This window comes from Myotis yumanensis, unplaced genomic scaffold (genome assembly GCF_028538775.1).
Source record: "Myotis yumanensis isolate MYYU_CA2020_CCGP unplaced genomic scaffold, mMyoYum1.0.hap1 SCAF_1, whole genome shotgun sequence".
NCBI classification, from domain to species: Eukaryota; Metazoa; Chordata; class Mammalia; order Chiroptera; family Vespertilionidae; genus Myotis; species Myotis yumanensis.
This window is the reverse complement of record NW_027223752.1, coordinates 165,328,007-165,355,293: the sequence shown is the minus strand read 5'-3', so window position 1 is coordinate 165,355,293 and position 27,287 is coordinate 165,328,007. Positions and strand designations below refer to the sequence as shown.

The 27,287-nt window shown below is 39.7% G+C and overlaps 1 protein-coding gene across 1 annotated transcript in view; it reads left to right on the top strand.

Moving 5' to 3' along the window:
• ITIH5 (inter-alpha-trypsin inhibitor heavy chain 5) overlaps positions 1 to 27,287 on the top strand; it is an 83,295-nt gene that overhangs the window by 25,546 nt on the left and 30,462 nt on the right. The window contains exons 6-7 of the mRNA XM_070391606.1: positions 16,420 to 16,589; positions 17,310 to 17,426. Coding sequence (XP_070247707.1) covers positions 16,420 to 16,589; positions 17,310 to 17,426 — 287 coding nt within the window. The remainder of the gene's footprint in view (positions 1 to 16,419; positions 16,590 to 17,309; positions 17,427 to 27,287) is intronic.

Here is a 27,287-nt window from a genome sequence, read left to right as displayed (position 1 = left end):
ACTTTCCTGGTGTATCAGGATTGGGCCCATGGCTACTCTATCATCAATGAATGGGCTCCTTCTCAATCTATAAGCTAATTCTGTGAGGTGTCATTTGGATGCCAAAGTATTATATTTTCTGGATTATTAAAAAGTGTAACTCATGATTCAGAATCTAAAGGATGACAAGCTAGTGTACAGTGAAAAGCAAGATTCCCTCTCCTATCCCCTTACCCCCTGTTCCTCTCCCTTAAAATATTTTGATGATTTATGAGCTCGATGGAAAGAGTATTTGAAATTCAGACTTTCCTAGAACATACGTGGGCTGTGTTATCATCCGAAGGCATACTCCAGTATAGATATTCTATCTGTGTGACTGGTTCAAGGCTGGTTATTTCACTCTCTATGTTAAAATATCAAACTTCCTATTGTTCCATGGCCCCCAAATTACTGCTCTTTCCCTGATTACAAATATTTTTTGACAGAAAATTTTCATTTGTGATGAAATCCCTAAGGGATACGATTCAAATAAAATGAGGTAAAGAAAGAAATAAGGTCCCTTGCCTGTTTTATTTCCTTTTGCTTTACCTCAGTGACTCTCAAACTTGGCTATACTTTTATAGTCACCGGGAGAAATTATAAAAAGAAATAAATGCAGATGACTGGTTCCTACGTTAAACACTTGAATTAGAATTTGTTAGGGTGAGGCCTAGGTAGCTGTATTTTTGGATGTGATAGTCTATGAATTTATATGAGAAACTAAGAATTTAAATACAGAAGTTATATGAGGCCCTAGCTGGTTTGGCTCAGTGGATAGAGCATCAACCTGTGGACCCAGGTTCAGTTCTAGTCAAAGGCTCAATCCCCAGTAGGCGGCGTGCAGGAGGCAGCCGATCAGTGATTCTCTCTCATCATTGATGTTTCTATCTCTCTCTCCCTCTCTGAAATCAATAAAAATATTTTTTAAATATTTTTAAAAATATATATTTTTAAATTGCTTAAAAAATACTATATGAGTGATTTTAACATGTTAATTTACTTGTAAAGCTAAAGTAATGCTGAATATTTTTTTCTACCACTAACCAGAATAAAGAATATAAATATATTCTTCATATTTTTTGCTTTTTTAAAGCAGTTTTATTGAGGTTCAGTTTTACATAGCTTAAAATGTACTCATTTTAGGTGTCCAATTTATTGATTTTTAGTTCACTTGCAGAGTTGTGCAACCATCACCACTTTAGAACAACCAATCCAACTTTAGAACATTTCTATCACCCACAAAGATCCCTGTCATCTATTCCCAGTCACTCCCTGTTCCCACCCCAGCCCCGGGCAATCATTAATCTACCTTCTAACTCTAAAGATTTCAGGTAGCTCTATTTTTAAAAGCCCCCAGGTATTCTAATGCTCAGTAAATGTTGGAAACCCTAACTTGGACTTCCCAGCAGAATTTAGGGACATAAAGTATGTCAGGATCTTGACCTTCAGAAGCAGCTTTTAAAAGGCGAAAGATTTATGCGATCTGAAGAGAAACCAGAGTATAGAAGCAGCTTTTAAATTAAAGAAGGTTATTGTTTTAGTTTCAGGAGTCATCAGAACACTCTGACTTTTGATCCTTCTTAAAATGTGTATCACTCCTCTTTTCTACCAACAGGTTTTTACTATTGGATACTGACCAACATAGAATTACTCACACAGTTGGTGGGAAGTAATTTTGTTCCATATGCAACTTCTGCTCATCAACATAGAGACTTGAGATGGAAAAGTTCCAAAAAGCTATCCCAGTGGGGCTAGTGCAGTCTTTCTAACACAGTCTCAAGCTTATTAAACTAGATATCCCATGCTCTCTTGGAAAAGACAAACATGATTATTCGGTGTATTTTCATGTCAGAGAGCTTTTCTACTTTCCACAGTTTCCACTACAGCTTCCTGAACCTGTGGGAATTGTTCTGCTCTTCCCACTCTTCCCCCCACCACCACTGTGAGAGAAGATGCTCCTATCTCCCAAAGCCTAGCTTAGTGTTTGCCTTCATCCTGGCTTTTCCACACAGTCTGAATTCTTGTTTTCAAGAGTTATTTGATGTTAGTTCCTACCCCTTTGTTTCCTGAGACTTTTCTTGGTACACTGACTTTGTCTCCAAGCCTCCCAGGTGAATTCCTAAAAAATCTCAATTCCTCATCTCTATCAAAACTGGCAGACCCATGTGATGTTACCCTAATTTGACATTAAAAGGACATTTTAGTTTCAGGAATGAGGAGACTTTCAACTGTCTTCTTGTTTCATCATTGTCTGGTTAATCATTGAGGGGTGCTCTACACTCAAGAACACAGAAGACAAAGAGTATCAACTTGGCTTTTAATTTAAAAATATTCTGAAAAGACAACCTACAGAATGGTAGAAAATATTTGAAAATTGTATATCTGATAAAAGTCTAGTGTCCAGGATATATAAAAAATCTTTGCAACTCAAACACAAAAAATATAAACAACCCAATTAAAATATGGGCAAAGGAAGTGAATAGACATTTCTCCAAAATAGATAAACAAATGGCTAACAAGCATATGAAAAGATATTCAAGACCATTAGTCATTAGGGAAATGCAAATCAAAAGCACAATGAAATACCACTTCACACTCACTAGGATGGCTAAAATAGTAAAAAAGAAACAAAGGGAAATTAAGTTTTAACAAAAATGTGGAGAAACTGGGACTCTTGTACATTACTGGTGGTAATGTGAAATGGTGTAGCCACAATGGAAAACAGTTTGATGGTTCTTCAAAAAGTTAAACATAGATTTAGCATATGACCTAGCAACTTTTCTTAGTATATACACAAAAGAATTAAAAACAGGTACTCAAATATTGGATATGAATGGTCATAGTAACACTATTTACAATAGCCAAAAGGGACAAGCAGTCCAAATGTCCATCAGTAGATGAATGGATAAACAAATTGTAGTACAGTGGGGCCTTGACTTACGAGTTTAATTCATTCCGTGACGGAGCTTGTAACTCAAATTATTCGTATGTCAAATCAAAAAGTGAACGAGTGAGACACGTGATGCTGGGCTGATATTGTGGCGTTCACTGTGACGTTTGCTGCGCCAACTAGCGGTGGAGTATCTGAAGCTAGCTCGTAATCCGAATTTTAGCTCGCAACTCAAAGCCAAAAATTGGCCTAGAGACGGCTCGTATCTCGAAAAACTCGTTAGTCGGGACACTGGTAAGTCAAGGCCCCACTGTATATCCATACAATGGAATATTAGTCATCCATACAAAGCAATGAAATGCTGATACATACTACAACATGGATGAACTTTGAAAACATTGTACTAAGTGAAAGAAGCCAGACTCAAAAAGTCACACACATATTTATGATTCCACTGATATGAAAGGTCCACAATGGATGAATCCATAGAGACGGAGAGCAGATTGGTGATGGCCTGGGCCTGGGGAGAAAGCAATGGAGAATGACTGCTTAATGGTTACAGAGTGTTCTTTGAGGGTGATGAATATTTCTAGAACTGGATAGAGGTGGTGATTGCATGACATCATGAATGCACTAAATGCCACTGAATTGTATACTTTCTACGTTTATGTGATGTGAATTGTACCTCAAAAACATACAATGAGTAAACTTATATTTTAGGTTGTTAGACTCCCACTTCTTCAAGTGCCCTGGAAGTAATGTTTGCTGTGCTCTTCAGCAGTTAGTTATGCGTTCCTTTACATGCCTAGGAGGGCAAATAATAGGACTAGGTGGAACTCAACCTAGGGCTTGCTTTTTAGTCATATCACTCCTATGTAAGCTTCCTATAAAATGTGGACTTTAAGATGATCCTAAAGTCTGAGGAAGCTTAATTGGAAGAGAACCACTTGAAATACAGTTTCATTACCTCTTATTTTAAGATGAGGTTGGTGACACTGCAGCTGTCCTAGGGAATAGTTTGATGACCAGCCACAGGTCCTGCAAGATCAAGTTTCCTCTGACTGGAGACTAACACAATGTTTTGTATTTCAGTAGATGACCAAGAAGGGGTCAAATTGAATCTGTTTTAAAATCTTATGTTTTCTTTGTTTGGTTGGTTAATCTCACGACTCTTTCTTTTGTTGTGAAGGTCTTTTAGGACTGTATTCTAGGCACCTAGAATGGTGCCTGCCATATAATGGGTGCTCACTAAGCATCTGTAAAATGAACTTAGGAATAATAGCTGTTGGCAAAGGAAAAGCTGGTAGGTTTTCTACTCTTTCCTAGTTTAAGTTGGTTAATGTTGCCAGATCTTGGTGTAGATCATAATTTGTTGTGGAGGGATTAGAAGCCAGAATTTGGTTCCAGAAGACTGATCACAAAAATCTAGAGCTCATCTTCTTTGTCAGGATTGCTGGATAAACTCAATAGGATGCTCAGTGAAATTTGAACTTCACATAAACAATATGTCCCATGCAGTATCTGTGACATATTTATACTTAAAAAAAAGTCAGTCACTGTTTATCTGAAATTCAAATTTAACTGGGCATCCTGTCTTTTTATTTGTTAAATCTGGCATCTTTGCCCTATTAAAGGGCTGAATTATGACTAATTGTCACCCCAGTTCCAATTCCCTGTTGCTCTGTGTTCTCCCCCGGATCCAGTGTCCACCCTGCAGCTGGAAGGGCATGGCCCTGTTTGGCCTCTGTACCTTTGCCAGAAAACAATCTGGTTGTTATGTGAGGGTTTCCAGCATTGTTCAGTGCAGAAATTATTCAGGTATGAATCATTTGGCTCCATAGATGGTTTTGTTTTGTTTGGTTTTTAATACTGACATGAGAACACATTTGATCTTCTTTGTTCTGACATTGGCTGTAGTTCAGGCAGGGCCAGCTATGAGCAGGATGGCTCAGAGAGACCCAGGAGGTTGTCCTTCTCCCTTTAACTTGACATTAGTGTGCAACCTACTCTTCTATGGAAGACCTCTTTTTGTTGCTGTCTTAGTTTTATGTGTGAGGTGGGATGTTGTCTGGGCATATGGCACTGTCCACCATAGCTGTGGCTGGAACCAGAGGTGGGTCCAGGGCATGTGACATGAGTTACCTAGAGCATCTACCACATTCACCAAAACAATTTCAAGATGATCCCTTCAAGAGCTCTTCTATTCACTTGCCCAACTACATGCCAATGTGTTAAGTCATCCCCATGTTACATGTTCAACAAGCTTGCCTTGAGTTCTCACCATGTTCGTGGTGCTGTGCTAGATGCTTGAAACCTAAAAATATCAACGATGTTCTCACTGTACTTGAAAAACTTAGAGTTGGCAATTTTAAAAATTAAAAATGTTTTAAATTGTGGTATAAGACACATAACATTAAATTTCTTTTAAAAATATTTTTATTTAAAAAATTAAATTGCAGTTTATATTCAATATTATTTTGTATTAGTTTCAGGTGCACAGCATAGTGGTAATCAACCATATATTTTACAAAGTGTTCCTCTTGGTATTTCCAGTACCCAATGGGCACCATACATAGTTATTACAATATTATTGACTGTATTTCCCTATGCTGTACTTCATATAAGTAGAGTTACATAGTATTTGTCTTTTTGTGAATGGCTTATTTCACTTAGCATAATTTCCTCAAGGTTTATGACAGAATTTTCTTCCTTTTCATGGCTGAATAACATCCCATGGTATGTATGGACCTAATTTTGTTCATCCACTTCTCTTGAAGGACCTTTGGGTTGCTTCCACTTCTTGGCTCTTGTAAATAGTGCTACTATGAACAGGGTGTTCACAGGATTTTTGAAATTTTAATTTTATTTGGTATATGACCAAAAAGTGGAATTGGTGGATCACATGATAATTATATTTTTACTTTTTTGAGGAATTGCTATACTGTTTTCCATATTGCTATAACATTTTACATTTGCAACAGTGCACAAGGTTTCTAATTTTTCCATAGCCTCACCAACCACTTTTTATTTTCATGTGTGTGTTTTTTTAATCCTCACCTGAGGATATTTTTCCATTGATTTTTAAAAAATATATATTTTATTGATTTTTTACAGAGAGGAAGGGAGAGGGATAGAGAGTTAGAAACATTGATGAGAGAGAAACATCGATCAGCTGCCTCCTGCACACTCCCCCCATTGGGGATGTGTCTGCAACCAAGGTACATGCCCTTGACCGGAATCGAACCTGGGACCCTTCAGTCTGCAGGCCGACGCTCTATCCACTGAGCCAAACCGGTTAGGGCTTTCCATGGATTTTTTTTTTTAGAGATAGTGGAAGAGAGAGGGAAAGACAGAGAGAAATATCAATGTGAGAGGAATACATTGATTGGTTGATGCCGGTATGTGCTCTGATCAGGCCCGGGCCAGGAAGGAGCCTGCAATTGAGGTACATGCCCTTGACTGGAATCGAATCTGGGACTCTTCAGTCTGTAGGCCGATGCTCTCTCCACTGAGCTACACCAGATAGCTCATGTGTGTTTTTTTTAATAGTAGCCATCCTAATGGGCATGTAGAATCAGCAATTTTGAATAATAAAAAGAAAATCCTCTGTAAGGTTGAATCTATAAAATGACACCCAGGTTTTCTAAATTATTGGGCCATGTTTTGCCTACCTGCACAAGGACAATGTAGAGGAATTTAACAGAAATATCTCAATCTTATACTCCTTTGCTGCTCTAGCACTGCTCTTGGTGGACCTCCATTCAGTTCAGTTTCATGTACTCAAAGCAGCAGTTTCAAGTATTTGAGGTCTTTGACGGACACAAAATGATATTGGGCAGGGATAATGGGTGTTTTTAGGGGTTAACTGCTTTTAGAATGTGTGAGGTAGTTGCATTTTTTTGTTTTGTTTTTGTTTTCAGGCATAGTTCTCGGAGGAAGTTAATCAAATAGGGAAAACAGACTCAGTGATGTATTATTTTAGGAAAAAAGAGCATTGTATAAGTAGTAAAGAAAACTAATTTTCTAAGAAAGCTGGGCAAACACCATTTAACTATAAAGTGATAAAATTGAATTTGAACTCTTTCAGCTGTAAATTTACATTATTATTCTGCTGCTGTATCTATACAATTCTACTTTCCTAAAGGATGTAAGATACCAAATATCAAGATAGGGGAGAAACCCCCCTTCCAATAAGAAAACTATCCTATATAATAAAGAGGTATTATGCAAATTGACTGTCACACCCTCACACAAGATGGCTTCCCCCATTTGGACACAAGATGGCCAACAGGGAAGGGCAGTTGTGAGCAATCAGGCCAGCAGGAGAGGGCAGTTAGGGGTGACCAGGCCTGCAGGGGAGGGAAGTTGGGGACAATCGGGCTGGCAGGGGAGTGGTTAGGGGGTGATCAGGCTGGCAGGCAGAAGCCATTAAAGGCAATCAGGCATGCAGGCAGGTGATCAGGCCTAAACCGGCAGTTGTACATCCCCTTAGGGGTCCCAGATTGGAGAGTGTGCAGGCTGGGCTGAGGGACACACCCCAGTGCACAAATTTCATGCACCAGGCCTTTAGTGTATATAATAAAGGACTTATGAAGGTATTTAACCAAATTCTTTCTCATCTTCATTGTCTCAACTTTATCATTTTCTTTTTCCTGAAACCTAGCTAGTATTTTATTTTAATTGAGGTATAAGGACATATAACATTATATTAGTTTCAGGTGTACAACATAATTACTTAATATTTGTATAGATTGCAAAATGGTTACCACAATAAGTCTAGTTAAGATCCATCACCACATATTTGACTGAGCAAACCCAAAAATAAAGACTAAGCTAGAGACAGAGCAAGGCAAGAAGTAAACCAATTTGCATTGCAGAAGTCCCTAAAGTCTCAAGAATTTTGGGCACCAGACATCTCAACAAGTGAACTTAAATATGGGGCTACTGCCAAGAAGTGGAAAGTTTGTTTATCCAGTAACCACACCTTCTTAGCTGGCAGGGGGCTGGAGGCTTCTTCTCTATGGAGGGCAAACTGGATCACCCAGAAGAGACCTGAGAAGTTCTCGTCTACATCTAATTTGCTAAGGGTTTTAGCATGAATAGTTGTGAATGTTACCAAATGCTTTTTATTGTTCCTACTGAAATTATCATATGCTTTTTCTTCTTTAATTTCTTAAGTGATTTGTTGAGTTAATTTTCTAGTATTAAAACATCATTGTATTATTAGAATAACCTCCAAAAGGTCATGATGAATGACCTTTTTAATATTCTGCTGAGTTTGCTAATATTGTGCTTAGAGTATCTACATATATGTTCATGAACAAGGTTGCTTTTTTAGATGTGGGTCCTTAGAATTTATTGGAGAGTATCCCTCTTTCTATTCTCTGGATGATTGTATAAGAGAAGGCAATTACATTCTGGTCTTCATGCTTTGGTTGTGAGAACATTTTTCATTGCTGATTAAATGTATTTAATGATTTAAAAAAGAAAAGATCCATCACCACACATTGTTACAGAATTTTATTTTCTTGTGATGAGAACTTTTAAAAAAATATATTTTTATTGATTTCAGAGAGGAAGGGAGAGGGAGAGATAGAAACATCAATGATGAGAGAGAATCATTGATTGGCTGCCTCCTGCACACCCCCTACTGGGGATTGAGCCCGCAACCCAGGCATGTGCCCTTGACCAGAATTGAACCTGGGACCCTTCAGTCTGCAGGCTGACACTCTATCCACTGAGCCAAACCAGCTAGGGATGATGAGAACTTTTAATATTACTTTCTTAGCAACTTTCAAATATGCAATACAGTATTGTTAACTATAATCACCATGCCCATTACTTTTTCTTAATACTCTGTTGATTTGCTTGAATCGTGTCTTTATTGCTACCATCAAAGGGTAGTTGCCCAATTATTCACAGTATTTTTGACAGCCTTATATTTAAGAAATAAATATAATAAATATGGCCCCCTGGAGCCCATAGATAATTTAGTCTCTTTTCCAAGGGGAAATGAGCAGGCAGTGTTTGTTTGGAAATCCTTTTGTAAAATATCCAGGTGTTGGCTGCTTTCTCCAACTGTAGGCAACCCCAAGGCCCACAGGAAACAGAGGCCAGGAAATCCCTCTCTCAGTTGACCCAAACGGGCAGAGCTTCCAGCTGACGTCCTTGTGTGTGGTTCTTTGATCCTAACTACTGTCACCTTTAGACATGTTACACAGAAGTTGGCTTCCTTTTATCCCCATGTGGTTGTCTAGAAAGAGAATGTTTACTTGTGAATAAAATCTATGTTCCAAGACAAAGCTAAGGACATGCATTTTTGTTCTCTTCATTTACACAAAATGTATGAAGTGCTTTGTCATTAAAAGATAGAATCAACAGGAGGAATGTTTAATAACAGTTGTACACAAGCTTCTTAACCTTGTGTTGACTTCTTAGAGAATCTGGTGAAAGCTATGGATTCTCTCTCCAGGAAAAATAAACATGTATGCTTGTTCATGCAAAGTTCTACATTTAATTTCAGGAAGCTTCTAACTGCATTATATTTTATAAGGATTGTTCTCTACATAAACATTCTTAAATGCCTGTTATGAATGTTTATTATGATGTGACTTTTTTCTCCTCCAAATAATGATTATTTGTTTTTACTAAGCTCTCAGGGGTGTAGCGAAGCTTGTTATGGCAAAATGTAAATTGTATGCAATCAAAGAATATTTTAAACTCATTCATTGCCTTTCAACCTAGACAGAGAAAACAAGAAGCTGCTTCTGAAGGGGAAGAGTCTGGAAGCTAGTATGTGGTCAGCACCTACCGTGCGCCATGTGCTAAGCTCAGTTCCTTATATATGTGATCTCACAATTCTGACAGTGATTCTATGACATGGTTTACTCCAATTTAACAGTTGTGGAACTGAGGCTTAGAGATATTAAGTCAGTCATTTTGAGTCTGTCACACTCTAGTGTACTTTCTTCAGTATTATGTGGCTTCTAAAATAAGACCTATTTCTTATTCAAAAATATGGGGCTTCAGACAGGAAGAGAGCATCATGGGGATGCTGATGACCTGAGAAGCAGGGAAGAATGTGTGGAGAAAAAGCCATTGGTGAATCTCACTGAGGACACACCAGAGGCAGTTGCATGCCACTGGAGGTCGTCTTGCACAAGACTGATGCCTGGATTAAAATAGGAAGATGACATTAGAAGACAGCCTCCTTCAATTCAGAGCACTTGCCATACTTCTGACCCTAACCAAGGGGCGTGAAGGAGAGAAAACCAACAGGAAGAAAAAATGTGGGTTGTTATTAGCGAAGTAGCCAGATTCTCACGCTTTTGATCTGTTCCCAACCTCGCACCCTTCATTATCTTCAGAACATATCCCATGACTGCTGAGGGCCCTGCTAATAAGACTCATTGTGCTTATGAACTATTTTGTGGGGGTCAACAGCATGAGTCCAATTCACAGTAAGGAAAAGCTGAATAGTCTTATTCTGCTTTGAGATTTTGGTCATTAACCTCATTGGTTAAAAGATTTATTTCCTCCTCTAATAAGAAGAGGATTCTTTTTTTTCTAGAGAGATTACTCTGGAATGTTTTCCAGGTAACTTTTGTTGGAGGGGGATACGGAGTGGAAAATTCACTGGGTCACATTGACTGGTACTTAATGGGTGGAAATCAGCCTCAGGAGCTAAACCTCTCGGTAAATGACCAAACTGTGAATCAACCCACAATTTGGGCATATAAAATAAGCCCATTTAGAGGAATCTCATGAATTTTCATCATGAACTAGCAAACATCAGAGGTCAATAGGAAACCAAAATAATAATACACTCTCTTTTTTCATGGCTTATATCAAATAGCCTAGTCAAATGAATTATGAAGAGAGAAATTATATTTTTAATACTCAATGCTTTTATTCAACCATGAATGGTATTAATTCAGGGTGGTTGTAAAGAGCATACCAATGAGAGAGATTTGAAACAAGAAAAAGTAGGTACATGCTGACAGTATAGAGAGTCAAATCTCATTGCAGAAATGTACAATGTCAGTGCCACACAATTACATACATCAAAAGCACGTGACCATGTTTCTGTGCAGGAACCAGAATCAGCTGCTAAAATACATCTTTCTGGGTCCCACCTCCAGAGTTTCGGATTCAGAATTTCTAGGTGGGCCCAAGAATTTGTGTTTCCAGCAAGTTTCCAGGTGACACTGATGCTGCAGGTCCAAAACCACATAGTTAGAACTGGTTGGCACCATCCCTGCAGGCAACTGAGTCACCCAGGGTTGGCTTCGAATACTTCTAAACAGATGAGTTGGGATAGTGACCTCTGCCAACAGGACATCTGACTTAGAGCTTTTACTGATACTGCAGGAAAGTGCTTCTGGGTTCTGCCAGCTGGAATTACTCTGAAAATACCTAATCTGTTCTGCTATACAACTCCCAATGACTTTAACTTTTTTAAAAGTTGTGGTATACATAGAATAAAGTATATATATCTTCTGTGTACACCTTGAGTAATTTTTACATATGTATATATCTGTATAACTACTTCCAAATCAAGACATAGAGTATTTCCACCACCCCAAAGGCTCCCTTATACTCTTTCCTAGTCAGTCCTCACCCCCCGCAAAGCTAACACTATTCTATTCCAATTGCCATGTATAAGTTGTGCTGCTCTTAAGTTTTATGTAAATAGAGAATATGCACTCTTTTTATGTTACGTTTTACTCTAAATGATTGTGAAATTCAACTATCTTGTAAATAGCAGTAGTTCTTTTCTTTTTGTTGCCTGTAGTATCCCAAGTTTGACATGATGTATTGTCTTACATTTAATTCCGTGGCCCTTCTCCTATTTTTAGATATTTTAGGTTCATAATAATATTAGCTAGCATGACTGCTTACCGTGAATCAGAATAACACTAAATACTTTACACCACTTAATCTTTTCAATAGTGTGAGTTAATCCATTTTATAGCTGAGATACCCCAGGCTCAGTAACTTGCCCAAAGTCCCATAGATAATAAGAGGTAGAGCCAGTACTACTAGTAAATGCAGGTCCTTCTCATTCATTCATAGTCCTGAGTTCTTAGGTAGTGTATTATCAAGCTGCTCACTCTTGGTGCTTTACCAATAATTACCAATGAAATGAAAGAGTGACTCCAGAGAACAGCAAATTTCCTTCTATTTCAAGGACCATTTCATCTTCAGCCTCTTTTCCTTCTTCCTGCCTACCAGTTTTAAGGTAATGTCAACCAAGCTAATGAATTGGAAGCTTGCATTTGTAGATGTGCATTGAGAAATTCCCAACTCCTTCTTCAGATGAGCAAATCTGTTGAAAGCATGTGATCTTCCATACAGTTGTCTTTCTGCAGGAATAAACTTTACTATTTGCTAGCTCTCTGGTCATTCCCAAAATTTCTGCCCTTGATAAGTAAGAAATAATAGAAGACTCAGTTTTGCTCTGTGGTTCCTGTTAAGGTTATGTTACCAGGAAACCCCTGGCTGGGCTCCAGCTGCCAGTCGCTGTGTCCAATAACGAAGACAGTGTTGAATCATATTAGGCATTTATTGAGAAGGCTGGCCAACCAAGAAGACTGGGTTCTTACATGCATCAAATCCCGTCTTCCAGCAAGATTCAGGGGACAGCATTATAAAAAGGAAGGGGCTGGGGTAAGGAATGCATCTATGTGCAGGCTTGGGGGTCTGCAGATGTCAGCTATTGTAATTAGTCATCAGGTGATGAGATGATGTTGATAAGATGACTCGTGGTGGGTCGGCCTGACCATGTTTATCGGTTCTGCTTGCTCGATTCACAGCTGAGTCACCTCCTCAATTGCTTTGCATAGGCCTTGAAAAGGAAACTTTAAGAAAAACGTAACCCCCTATTCATATTTAAGAAACTTAACCACCTATTCACATAAGTATATGTGTTCTAAGATTTAAAAAAATATATGATTACTTTTCAGATTAATTTAGATGCTCTATCTATTAGATTATAAGTCCCCCCTATCAGTTATACCTAACTTGTTGGTGAAAAATAATTGTCTATTCTGTTGAAGGAAATGTTTAAACTTCCTTTCATTTTAATATCTAGTAAAATTTAGCAGAAGGAAGTTTATTCTTAAATACAGATTACCATGGGTAAATTATGCCTCATTTCCTTTTTTATTTTTTTAAATAAGGATGGAAAATTCCTGGTCAGCTTTATGGTATTAACTTGAATAGATTTTAAGATAGTCAAATGCTTTACAGCAGTCTTAAGCCTGGTTTTGATTCAGTATCTAGATAAAACATCTCCACATGCGCTGATGTTTATGAATTCTCTAATTTATTTTCACATTATTTATTGTGTAAACAGATCTCAAAAATTTGGATTTCTGTTGCTAAGTATATAAACATGGTGGTGTTTGGATTTATAAAAGTGGGTAGTCTGTGAAATGATTCTTTGTTTTCTAACAGGAAGTAAAGGTCAGGGGTAAAAAATGGGATGGATTTGCTTAATGTCATCTAACTAATTTTTCTTAAATCACATAAAATACATTCATCTGTTTACCTTTCTGAAATTCTAATTTATAGCCTAGATTCATGCTGGGAAAAGCTTTAGGAAAGTGGGGAAAGCTCTGAGAAAGTTTGTTGGGTTTTTCTGTGTTGTGTGTTTGTGTGTTTTTTTAAGAGCCACAAACTTTCTGGACAAATAATATGGTAGAGCAACCAAATAACTGGTGAGGGAAAGGTTTTCTTTATGGAAGAAGTCCATATGGAAGTAATGATAGAATCAGAAACCCCCTTTACAAATCTAATGAAATAGTGGGTTTAGACCAACATTATCAACAGTTGATAATACTGTTAAGCGAAAATCTGATGAAGAACTTCATTATGGGTGATCAGATTGCCAATACCAGAACCAACCATCAACCTTACCATCACTAAAAGTAGGCAAGTTGATATTATGTACCTTCTTATGTGATAAAGTAGTAAGTACATCACCTGTGAAGTGTTCTTGCAAATAGCATTGAACCTGAGTCTAACCAAGCCTTCAGCTCTACCTACCAGAACACAAAGAAATACAGGAGATTGAGCTTGGTGTGAACCTTAGTAGATTAGGCTCTCAAGGGAAATTTTAAAATCCTGAGGCCCAGGCTGTGTCCCAGGCCAATTAAATGAGCTCTTGACCTGGGCATCAGTATTTTTTCTAGCTCTCCCAGATGTTACAGTACATACCAAGGTTGGAAACCAGGGAAATAGAGCTGCAAGTTAAAAGACAGGACAAGAAAATAATCAAGAAATGCAGAATGTGAGAAACTTTGTAGGACAAATGACCAGTGTTTTATAACACATATATTAACTAGTAGTAGTAGAAAAAAGGTGAGGGTAGGTGCCACTTATAGATTAAAAGAGACTTAAGAAACATAAACCAAATGTGATGTTGGGACTTTGTTTTGATCCTAACTCCAACAAACCAAACATTCCAGGATATTTTCTAAAGAATCAGGAAAATTTTAATACAGACTGAGTGTTCAGCTATAATAAGGGATTGACCATTAATTTTGTTACTTGTGATAATAGTCTTGTGGTTATGCTAAAAAAGGTTCTTATAGTTAGAGATTCACACTGAAGTATTTATGGATGAAATATGATGTCTGAGATTTGTCTTTAAAATACTCTATCAAAAAATGGTGAGGTGATACATAAAAATCGATACAAAACATTGGCAAATAGTTGATAATTATTAAAGTTGGGTGATAGGTCTATGGGGTTCATTTTACTATTCTCTCACTTTGGTGTGTTTAAAAAATTTTCATAAGAAAAGATGAAAAAGGAGGCACGAAGGTGAACTATATGATAGCATATCTCATGCATCATGATACATTATCAGTATGACGTCTAGGAATTTCTTGTGGAAATAAACCCACGATAAAATGAAGTCTAACCTTCTGTGTCACTGTAACACAATTTCTCCCCCCGAGGAAAATCCTATCTAATAATAGAGAAACATGGTAATTAGCCATACCTCCGCTACCTTTCCCATTGGCTAATCAGGGCGATATGCAAATTAACTGCCAACCAAGATGGCAGCCAGCAGCCAGGCAGCTTGAAGCGAACAGGAGGCTTGCTTGCTTCAGTGACAGAGGAAGCCAACGTTCCCCACCTGCCTTGCCGGCCTCTGAGCATGCAGTTTAAGAAACATTGTTACAAATATAGAAGCTAAACAAAACCCCAGAAACCTGCTTTCAGCCAGCCGGGCTTCAGCCAGCAGGACCGCAACATTGTTTCAATTATAGAACAAACGCAGATCCCTGCTTTCAGCCAGCTGGGATCTCAGAGCTGGAGTGAGCAGGACCGCAACAGTGTTACAATTATAGAACCCAAACAAACCAGATACCTGCTTTCAGCAGCCGAGGCCTCAGAGCTGGAGCCACGCCTCAGAGCTAAAGCTGGCCCAGAATTAAAAAAAAAAGAAAAAAAGGACAGGTTGGGAGCTTTAGTCACCCGCCAGCCTGAAAACAGCCCTCAGCCCCTCACCCAGACTGGCCAGGCACCCCAGTGGGGACCCCCACCCTGAAGGGGGTGTGACCAGCTGCAAACAGCCATCATCCCCTCATCCAGGATGGCCAGGCACCCCAGTGGGGACCCCCACCCTGATCCAGGACACCCTTCAGGGCAAACCAGCTGGCCCCCACCCATGCACCAGGCCTCTATCCTATATAGTAAAAGGGTAATATGCCTCCCAGCACCGGGATCAGCAGAGCTACGAGGCCTCCCGGCACCGGGATCAGTGTGACAGGGGGCAGCGACCAAACCCCCTGATTGCCTTGCAGCTCTGTGTGTGACAGGGTGCGGCGCCCCAACCCCCTGATCGGCCCTGCTCTGTGTGTGACAGGGTAGAGCCATAACCTCCCCATCGGCCCTGCCCTGAATGTGACAGTGGCGGCGCCCCAACCCACTGATCGGCCCTGCTCTGTGGGTGATAAAGGGTGGCACCCCAACCCCCTGATGGGCCCTGCTCTGTGCGTGACAGGGTACGGAGCCCTAACCCCCCTGATGGGCCCTGCTCTGTGCGTGACAGGGGGCAGCACCCCAACCCCCTGATCAGCCCTGCTCTGTGCGTGACAGGGGATGGCGCCACAACCTCCCCATCGACCCTGCCTTGAGTGTGACAGAGGGTGGTGCCCCAACCCCCCAATCGGCCCTACCCTGAGCGTGACTAGGGGTGGCATCGCAACCTCCCGATCCACCCTGCTCTGTGCATGACAGGGGGCGGTGCCCCAACTCCCCAATAGGCCCTGCTCTGAGCCTCACCAGGGGCTGCACCTAGGGATTGGGCCTGCCCTCTGCCACCCATAAGCAGGCCTAAGCCAGCAGGTTATTATCTCCTGAGGGCTCCCAGACTGCGAGAGGGCACAGGCCGGGCTGAGGGACCCCCTCTCCCCCCCAAGTGCACAAATTTTTGTGCACCGGACCTCTGGTATTTATATATTTAGTGATTAATTATGTTTATATTTTTCATGTAGATGATGCTGGGCCGCCTCCTTCTACTGTTATCAACCAAAATGAAACTTTTGCCAAAGTCATTTTTAAGCCTAGTGTGGTTCAACAAGCAAGGATTGCCCAGAACGGCGTTCTGGGAGATTTCATCATTAGATATGATGTCAATAGGGAACAGAGCATTGGGGACATCCAGGTAAGGGGTTTGTTGCTACTATTTTATGTTAGTTGCTTAATACTTTTACTTAGACTCAGAACTGGGGATTCCAATACTTACCTAAGGGACAGGGGATTTTCTTATTCTTAGGAAATATGTTTTAACCCAAAATGTGTCTCCAAGGAGACTAGTGGTAGTCCCTAGCTGGAGGCTGAGGGTACCTGTTTCCTGCTGCAGTAATCTGGAGAGCAAGTGAAATCTACAGTTTTCCCTGTGCTATGTTAGATGGCATTAGAATTTTAGTTCTTAAATTTTAATTAAAAGAGACTGGCCCCTGGCTCATTTCCATTTAGGTTTTATTGCTCCAGAGACAGGGTGGGAATATTAAAATGTATTAATGTGCACCCAGAATGTGGACAACCTCCTTGACATCTCAATTTGTAAGATGCTTGGTAAAAACCAGATAATTAAGGAAGAAGGATTCTCAAGTGGCAAGAGGCAGAAGAGGACAATTCAAATCAAATTAGTCAACATAGCCAATAAGATGTGAAGGGTTGATTTTATCCTTATACAGATTAAATTAGCAATTGGTTCTTTTGGAAGGATCAAGGTCATGAGTACTTTTGCTCTGGGTGTGGAATCTGACCAGAGACGCTGTTTCATGCTATCTTTGATGTTTAGAAGTTCCATAGACTGTCCATTTTAGTTTTTCTACCTATTCTGGATACTATCATTTTTACTTTCTTTTCCCTGCACCAGGTTCTAAATGAGTATTTTGTGCACTACTTTGCCCCCAAAGACCTTCCTCCTTTACCCAAGAATGTGGTATTTGTGCTTGACAGCAGTGCCTCCATGGTAGGAACCAAACTCCGGCAGGTGAGTGAGTGCCAAATGCCCATTTTTCCCTCTCTGTTTTGCCTGGGACAATGATGTGGATAAAAATTAACTGATGCCATATGTCTGCTTTATCATCCAGCTGTTGCTGCCTATAGAGGACATTCCTGATCTGATTCAGTTAAACCATTGACATAAATTAGCATTTCCACATGGTGGTTTTCAGAGAACAGGGGACTTGCTATAGAAATACCCTGAAATAAAGGGTGCTGGCAGAGTGGATAATGTGAATGGGACAGGACTATTCTATGAGAGCTACTCAGCAGCACCATTGTTGGTGGAATGATTCTACTTGGTAATGATGTCCTTTTAGAACAATGGAATAGGTTAATTGGCAGTCCCCTTGCTCTATTTGTTAGAGCAAAGGGCTTGTACCTTAATAATTCAGGACTGATATTCTCACAATATTTAGCATGAATATTACAATTCTAGGGATGGAAGGGACATCAAGAGGACATGTAGTCTGTACTGAAAATTTTCACTAATTTGAAAATACAACTATTTACATTTTTTTTTACAAACCACTAGAAAGCTACTCCTTATCTTATTCTAGTATCCTAAATATCAGAAATTTGCATTTATAATGTATTTTCAACTCACATAACACAAGACAGAAAGAGCTCCTGACTGCCAGAACAACTAATATTTCTGATGAGCTATTGTACATATTTTCTCTGTTATTACTTATAAATGGGTTCTTTGGCCATTTGTATTTTTAAATCATGCAGTATAATATATTGATCTTCTCTTAATAGCATTTGATTTTCCTTTATCTCCAAATAGTAAAAAATATATTCCAAGATGTGATATGAAGATTGGGTTTAACTATTTTCTTCCAGAGGATAGTCAAATATAATTTCCAACTAATATAGGGGGAAGATAACCTCACCTGGAAGTCAGCTTCTTGTGGTTCTTCAAAATCATATTCTTGAACAGATTTCAGCCTACTGATGCCTCAATTTTTATTGCTTTTCTTTCTTTTCACATCTCTGACCTTCCATCTGAGGTTATTTTTCTTTGCCTGAAGAACACTCATTGGTCTCTTTTAAAATGTAGATCTACTGGTAAAGAATTTTGTCAGCATTTGTTTTTCTGGACATTATTGATTTCACTCCCATTGCTGAAGGATATTTTTATTGGTATGAATTCTAGGTTGACAGTGATCTTCTTTCAGTCCACTGAAGAGAGATTCCACTGTCTTGATGTTGAAAAGTCATTTATATTTTTAACTGTTGTTTCTTTAAAGGTCACTTTTACTGTCAACGTCTTTTAAGAATTTTCTTTTTGTCTTTAGTTTTCTATTGTTTTAATATGATGGTTCTAGGTGTGAATTTCTTCTTATTTTTTATTCCTGAAGTTCCTAGGACTTCATGAATTTGTGGATTCATAGGAAAATCCCCAGCTATTTTTCTGAGATTGCTTTGTCTTAACCTTTCCTTCTGGGATTCCAATGCTAGGTTCCTCTCTCCACATCCTCTCTCTGTTTCCCATGCTCTCTTCTATGTATTCCAACTTTTGCCTTTCCATATTTCATTCCAAACCTATATTTCAGGCCACAAATGATTTCTTCAGGTATATTTGATCCACTGTTAAACTAATCCATTGAGTAATTTCAGTCATTACATGTTTTTCAGTTCTAGAATTTCCATTTGGTTCTTTTTCAAATCTGCTGTCACTTTTTAGAATGTTCAGTTATTTTTCAAAATTTTTAATTAAAAGAAATCTCAAGCACAGTAAACATAGTTATTTTAAAGTCTGTACTTTGTTATTCTAAACTCTGGAGAGTCTTAAAAATTGTTTTTGTTGTTTCTCATCTCTCATTTTGTGATTGGTTATCTTTGATTGCATGATGGATATTATATTTAGAAAACTGCGTGTAGAAATATTTTGAGGCCTAAGATGATGATCTATGCCTCTAGAGAAAGTTTTGGTTTGTTTCTGTTGGCCATCAGAGAAAATTATAATCTGGGATTATTTTAACCAATTTTTAGGGCTTGAGTTTTTTTCTGGTTGGCCCAGATGGCTCAAAGCTAGATTGCACTCCTTATAAAAGCTGGTTTATTTCTGTTTTGCACAAAGTATAGAAGATTTACTAGAACACCTGTCATTTGATGGGCTCTGGATCTCAACTTTTGAATTTATAAACTACAAAATGCTCAGCCTTTCAGATACCTCTTTGGCTGTGACAAACTTAGTCAAAAGTGATCCTAAATGCTGACCCTACCTCTTTACATTTTATGTTCTTCCAGATGTTTTTTTTCTTACTGTTTATTACTTCTGATACTCTGAAGAATTTTTTTAAAAATAGCCATTTTATTTAGCATTTTTAGTTATTCTCAGTGGGAAGATTGAGGTAGGTTTTCTTTATGGGCACAATTTCCCAAAGTTTTATTCACACATAGTGAAGCATTCTTTGTAGTGGTTGATTATTTATTGACAAGTGGCCAGGTGCATGAAATTTGTGCACATTAAAAGGGAATTAATTAGAGAAAATATTTTAATATTGCTATTCACGTCTCCTGGCCCTGCACTGGTCAGGGAGCAACCTCACGTCCTAGGCCGGTGCAAGTCCCCACCCGCTAACGCTGCAAGTTCCCGCCCACCCATGCCTGCCTTGCACGCAGCCTCCTGCTGTTCAATCATTAAGGTGTCATGGTGTGATGACCATTTGCACATTAGCCTTTTATTATTAGGATGCTATCTGGCACAACTTTTTGATTATTATGTGTGATAAATTCCTGGAAATGTAATCATTCAGCCCAGGTGCCTGAATATTTGCTACATCCTGTCAGACTGTCTCCAGAAATATTGTCCCCTATACTCCGGAGCAATGCTATCAGGTGTCTGTTTCATCACACCCTCTCCAGAACTGAGTATTGTGATTTTTTTAAATGTTCCAGGTATCTTTCCTTTGCAATTACTTGATTACCTTTGAAGTTAACTTTTCTCGTGTATATTAGTTACTTTATTTCTTCTTTAGTTCAAGGTCTTTGCTCGGATATATTCTGCTTTGATTAATCCTATTTTGTTTGAGTTCATGGGAAGCAATAGCAGCTTCCATGGAGGAAGGTGGGGGGCGAGAGGGGAGATAGTGGAGTTGGACCAGATGTGGTTGGCAATGGCTGAGGGCGTTAAGGGAGGTGTTAGGTTCTGAGACTGAAATGTTAGGGTGAGGGTGCGCAGTCAAAGGTCACCATTTGGGAGGTTGGGCCCCTGGGGTCTGGTGGGGAGGATGAGGGTCAGACCCGGGTTTGGTGAGGGATGCAGGAGGGGAGCAGTCTAGTTGGGAAGGCCTGTGGGTCTGGGTGGCTCCTTGGATTCAGGCACCCAGCATTTACTACCAGTGCCGGGGCCACCGCACAGTCCAGGCCCTGCAACGGACCTGCAGCTTCAGCTCTGCCCACGCTGCAGGGGCTGTGGGGTGTCATGTGGCCCCCAAGCCTGTACCTCCTTGCCTCTAAGCTGGGTGTGTGCCCCTCTTTAGGGAAACCCCCTGAGCGGCCCCTCTAGGTGACATCACCTGGTGAGGCCATCAGCGGGGATGTGCCACACAGCCTGATGCTGCATGGGCTGGGGGAGACTTTATGGGAGGAGGTCCTCTGTCCCTTAACCCCACCACCGCAGGCCCAGAGCCCTAATCCCTGCCCCTGTGGTCATCTGTAATCGGCACCCAGAGGCTGGGGTGGGTACAGGGGGTTTCCATGGCATCAGAAACCGCTCATCCCAAGGGTCCCACAGTCTCAGTGTTGCCACATGACTGCATGGCCTCGATGTTATGATGCCAGTTTTGCACCTTAAACTCTTAAATTAACTGCAAGGACAGCTTTCCTCTTTGTCCTCCCGGGACTCACAATTCTGTTGCATATGCTCCTTTCAAAGGGCAGTTTCTAGTTCTTGGCCATGTGGGTGTTGCTGACTTTTCATTCTAGGTTTGCACGTGGGGCATCCTGAATTCTGTGAGGATGGTGACTCTGTCTGTTCTACAGCAAGCCTGTGGCGAATAAATGATCCCCATTTTACACCTACTCTCAGACTGTAGTAACATTTCCCCAAGTGGGACTGGATCCTATAAACCAATTCCCACACTCCACTACACTGAGTAAGAATGAGGATCTGAGCTCACCTTTCACATGAGGAGCCAATGAGGCAGCCTCACGTCCCTAGCTGGGCACCGGGCTGGGAGGCAGCCGCATGTACCGGGTGGTGCAAGTCCCCGCCCCTGTCCCCAACGTTGCAAGTTCCTGCCCACCCACGCCTGAAGCGTGTGCAATCTGCTGATCAGTTGTTACATGACGGTGTCCCAACCAATTTGCATATTACCCTATTATAAGTATAGATTTGAGAGGCCTTGCAGCCTTTCTATATTTACGAAGTACTCTAAATTTCTTTGCTTTATGTACCCTAAATTCTAAACTGTCATTGTTGGCTAAGTTGTTTTTGTGCCTTTCTTAGCTGGATAATAGATATTGACAGAAATTTTAAGACCATTGTTGGTCACAGAATACAGTGTTAATTAGGTCTTGCATCTGACCCAGTATGATAATTCCCATTTGGATTTTGAATCAAATAATAGCTACTGAGTGGGTACCATCTACTAGATTTCCCCATGTATCTCATTAAATTTCCATGCACCTATTAAAATTCAGGTGTTTTTTTTCTTTAGTATAATGAGCTTCATGAGGGCAGGGCTTGGGTTTCCTCTGAGAAAACATAACTTGATGAAGATAGTGATGACTGAAGTTACTGCAACCAAACAGAACTCCTCTTACCACCAAATATTTTGTATTTTGATATTTTTACTTAGCATCATATTGTGAATACATCTAACATTGTTAAATATTTTTTAAACCTAATTTTAATGGCCACAGGGCAGTACTACTTAATAGAAACTTCTATGGGAAGGGGAATGTACTATATCTGTGCTATCCAGTATGATAGCCACTAGTCATATATGGCTGTTAGCACTTGAAATGTGACTAGTATAACTGAAGAATGGCATTTTTAATTTTATTTAACTTTAATACATTTGAATTTAAATAGCCAGACGTGGCTGCTGGTCACCATATTGGACAGTAAAGCTGAAGAACATTTACTCACTCCACCACCCATGAGAGACTTTTAAGTTATTTCTATTTTTTGCCGTATGAACAGCATTGGGATGACTATCTTTACATAGAAATCCTTGACCACATGCCCCAACATTTTCTTAAGTTAGATTCTTAGAATTGGGGCAAATAATGCCAACTCATTTGTGGTTTTTACAAGTATTACAAAAACATTTTTTAGAAAGACTATGCAAATTTATAACTTTTAAAACTGTTACCAGACTAAGAGTTTCAAATGGATTAAGCAGTTAACAGTACTAAATGAACCATACTCTACAATATATAAGCATATAATAGGTGTATATTTAACTAGTTTTAAAGTAGGAAAAGCCTCTTTCTAAGCCTAAAAACAATGAAAGCAACTAAAAAGGAAAAAACTTAACAACTTTACCTATATAAAAATTATAAACTTTTGTTTTAAGTTAAAAGAAAAATTAACAAAAGATGGAAAAAATTATGTAGCAAAGCTTTCATATATAAAGAGCAATAGGAGTTTATCTTTAATATATAAAGAGTTATTCCAGATCAATAAAAATAACCTTGTGTAAGAAAATGGTCAAAGAAGATGAAACAATTTACCAGTAAGAAATAAGAAGATTAGTAAGATTATGAAAAAGTCAATTACATTAGTAACTAAAGAAATGCAAATTAAAAAATACTATTTTTATATCATCAAACTTTAAATAACATAAATTATAATGACAATTTCTATAGTATCTATTTTAGAGCTCAAAAAATTTTTACATTATTTCCCAATAAACATTAAGAAAACACCAAAATGGTAAAAATGCATGGTCAGTTCTATTGCAACTTCACACAAAGACCATTAGTCACCCAAAGCCACAGCAGCTCAAAGGGGTGCCTGAGTTATTTCACGGTTTAACCTCCAACCCAATCCATACCAGTGCACAAGGTCTCCTTCCACTTCTATTGGGAGAACTACTAATATTTAATTTTACTAAATAAACTCCAGAGAGATAAATCCTGTCCCAAGTTGTACAGAGAAATATCAATGAACTAAATTGAGGTCTCCTAGACTTACCATTAATGATATAATACTTTGAGTAAGTCTTAAAAATATGGCATGGAACATTTTGAACATGCTAGACATTGTGCTAGGGGTATTACATGAATTGTTGAATAAAATGATATTTAATTTCTATAACAACTTGGTTGTCATTCCCATTTTACTGATGTAAAAACGGAGGGTTTGCAAAGGTAGATACTCACTAGTACATGGCTGGGGGAGACTTCAAAGCCAGGTTTGACTCTGAAGTTCATAAATCAAATCACAAGGCTATGGAGTCTCGGTGCAAGCAGTGGTGCGAGGAACCAGCCCTCTGTATACAATGATAGAAGTACAAATGAGTACAGGGTCAGCGCAGTTTGACATTTCAAAACCCTACTGAGAAGGCTGCCTTTCAGGAGCGATTTCCTTGCATTGTGCAAGAGCATTGTAATGCTAGATGTCACTCCTTTGTTATTCTCCCCTCTTCCTTCATTCCTGGATATTAAAATCCCATTCCTTGCTAGGCACTGAAAGTCTGGCATGCACTCTGCTGGCTTCTAAGCTACAGCATGGCCTCTTTCCAGGAGAACTACCCAAGAACAGCCAAGCACATGTCAGAAGCCTCTACGCAATTTCTAATGCTCATCACTGCCTTGAGTGGTTTTGAAAACTGCTGACTATTTTAACAGCTCTCCGCTTCTCTAAGGCCACAGCACTGAGTGAAAAGCTTAGTTGGCTCTCTGCAGACTTTTGTATGCAACATCATGTCCACTGGTGAAGAGGAAAATTTGGCAACATCAGAAATTAGTCATAAGTCCCCTCAAATGCTATGAAGGCTCATTCACTGTTATACTGGAAGTTCTTGGCTCCACTCATCTCTGATAGGCTTGAAATACTTTACTGTACTCATCATAATGTAGGTCATAGTTGGCATTTAATAATTATGTGAACAATAGATTTATAAATTTTGTAAAGTTCATATAACTTTAAAATGTATACACAGTAAAGAGTATACCAGTACCTGGGAGCACCCAAAGCTGTGTGCATCTGACGTTTTCTGGTTCTGGTTCTAATCTCAGTGGGAATGTGAGCCTGGAAGCCAGATTTAACCAACTGGGGGACAGATACCTCCCTGACAGCCACACCCTCCCCCCCCGCCCCCAAGTTGCTGCACATGGCTCGGCTCTGTTGGCTCTGTTTTCTTTCCCATGTGCTTTTGCTGATGAATGTGCTATGGTGCTAGTAGGGTCAGGCAGTATTTCTGCCTCCCAACTTGAGTTTGTAAAGCTTCTCAGTGAGAAGGGAACTGAGAAGAGCAACAACAACAACAAAATGTGATCAGGGCAGAACTTCTATTGTTAGTTGGATTTTTAAAGCAACTAACCAGCAAACACACATGTCCTCGGGAACATTAAGGAGAATACATGTCTATTAGGTACATTTTTCCTTGATCAAGGTTTACATGTTCTTCTCTTTCTTTTTCCTAATCTGTATAAGTAGCTCTACTACTTTCACCTGCATATTAAGGATCTTGGCTATGGGTCCCTCTTTGGCAACCCAGCAGGGACTAATGCATCCTTTACCAGATGCCTTCATGTTGTAACTTTCATAGACTCATTCTCATCATCTGTGCCACTCTCTGCCAATTCTAGATTCCCATGTAGCTTTTGGAAGGTTGTCGTCCTTCCTCCATTTAATTTAGTCAACAGTTTTAGAGGGTAAAGAACAAGTATAAAGTTTCTTATCCGTAACTGCCAAATTGAAGTCAGGGGAAATGGGAACTGGATGGAGAAGTGCCACCTGAATGCTGCTGTGTTTCCTGCACTGGCTTATCTCATGCTTCAGGGCGCCAGTTTCTTCTTCACTGTCCAAAATTGGGCTTCTAACAGCTATTTGGACACGCTCTATGTAGCCTGGCAGGCAAACAGTCTATAAACTCTATGGATTTGGGCACCATCTTGTTTTTTATCATCATGGTACATATCCCCAGATCCTATACCAGTGATGGCGAACCTTTTGAGCTCGGCGTGTCAGCATTTTGAAAAACCCTAACTTAACTCTGGTGCCGTGTCACATATAGACATTTTTTGATATTTGCAACCATAGTAAAACAAAGACTTATATTTTATATATTTAAATGCCATTTAACAAAGAAAAATCAACCCAAAAAATGAGTTCGCGTGTCACCTCTGACACGAGTGTCATAGGTTCGCCATCACTGTCCTATACAGTAGGTGATGATGTTAGCTGAAAAACATACCAGCACATAAACATTAAATGTCACATGCGTTTTTAAGGTACAGGAGATACCATTGAGGGACCAGTACATATCAAGCACTCTAAAAGTTGGGCGTACATGTTTCATCTAATCTTTCAGCAATCCAATGAAATGTTATTCCTGTTTTATAAATGAGAAGGTGATGGGCAGGAAGGTGCCATAACTATGCTAAAATATACAAAGTTACAAGTAGAAAAATTCATAGTCATGCCCACTCTACCCCACTCTAAAGCTCTTCACCATACATTCCTCACTGTAGACCCTAACATAACTTCAGACCACATGTTAAGCTGTCAGGCTCTTATGCCAAGTGACGTGATGTGGAATGCTGCCCATCTCAGGAGTGCACACAGAAGTGAGCTGCCCTGAGAGGCCTCAGCCAGCAGCTCGGGGTTGTGAAAAATGAATGGACCTGTTCTGTGCTGATGCGCACAATTAACTATTAGTATTTCTTGTTTAACGTTAAGCACCGTGGGCATGTACAGGGATGCAGACTTCTTTCCCCTTTATGATTTGGATTGGAGAGCTGAATGCAAGCATGGTGATGGCACAGGTGTAGAGTGAAGATGAGGTGAGTGACTATGAGGTCTAATGATGTCTAATGGTATATTCATCCCAGCTGTCCTCTTCCAGAGCATGTGGATCTGCCACATTTTGAAAGGGAGGATACTGGAATAGGAATAAGGATATGGAGAAAGTAGCTTGAAGTGATAGGGAATAAAGGGAGGCAGTCTGAGGTCCACTGAGCCACCTGGAAGAATACCAGACAATGACAGCAGAACCCAGAAGGGCCTCAGGGAGTTGTGATTTGGTGAGGAAGCAAAAGCTCCCTGAACAGATGGAGGAGCTCAGCAGAGGAGGGGTGCAAGCATAACAAACGAGATCGATCGTGTCTAAGACATTTAGAGGGCCTCTGGAGGTAGGCCCTACATGGCTATCGTACATATAAACATGGACAACATAAGGTTTGGGCACTCCTGCATCACCTTTCCAGGTCACAGGCTTTGTATGCATCTGACAGCATGGCTCCAGTTGGCAACTGAAATGTCCAGCTTCCCCCATTCCGGATTTCTAGAACATGGTCAGCAAACTTTTTCTGAAAGGGCAGAGAGTAAAATATCTTAAGCTTTTCAGGCTAAATGGTCTCTGTCATCACTACTCAGCTCTGCCATTGTAGCACAAAGGTAGCCATAAGCAATTAGCAAAGAAATGGGTGTGTTATGTTCCATTAAACTGTGTTTGTTACTAAGAGGCAGTGGTCTGGATTTGACCCCCCCAGGCCATAGTTTGCTGGTCTAGAGGGATAACTGTTTGTTATATGCCTAGAGATCATTTCAGTTGATAGTATTTATTCTCATTTACTGAGCTGCTCTTGTCCAAACATTGCTACTAGTAGATGCATTTTAGAAATACATTGCAAAATACAGATCTGGGACTTGGGGTGGTGAACA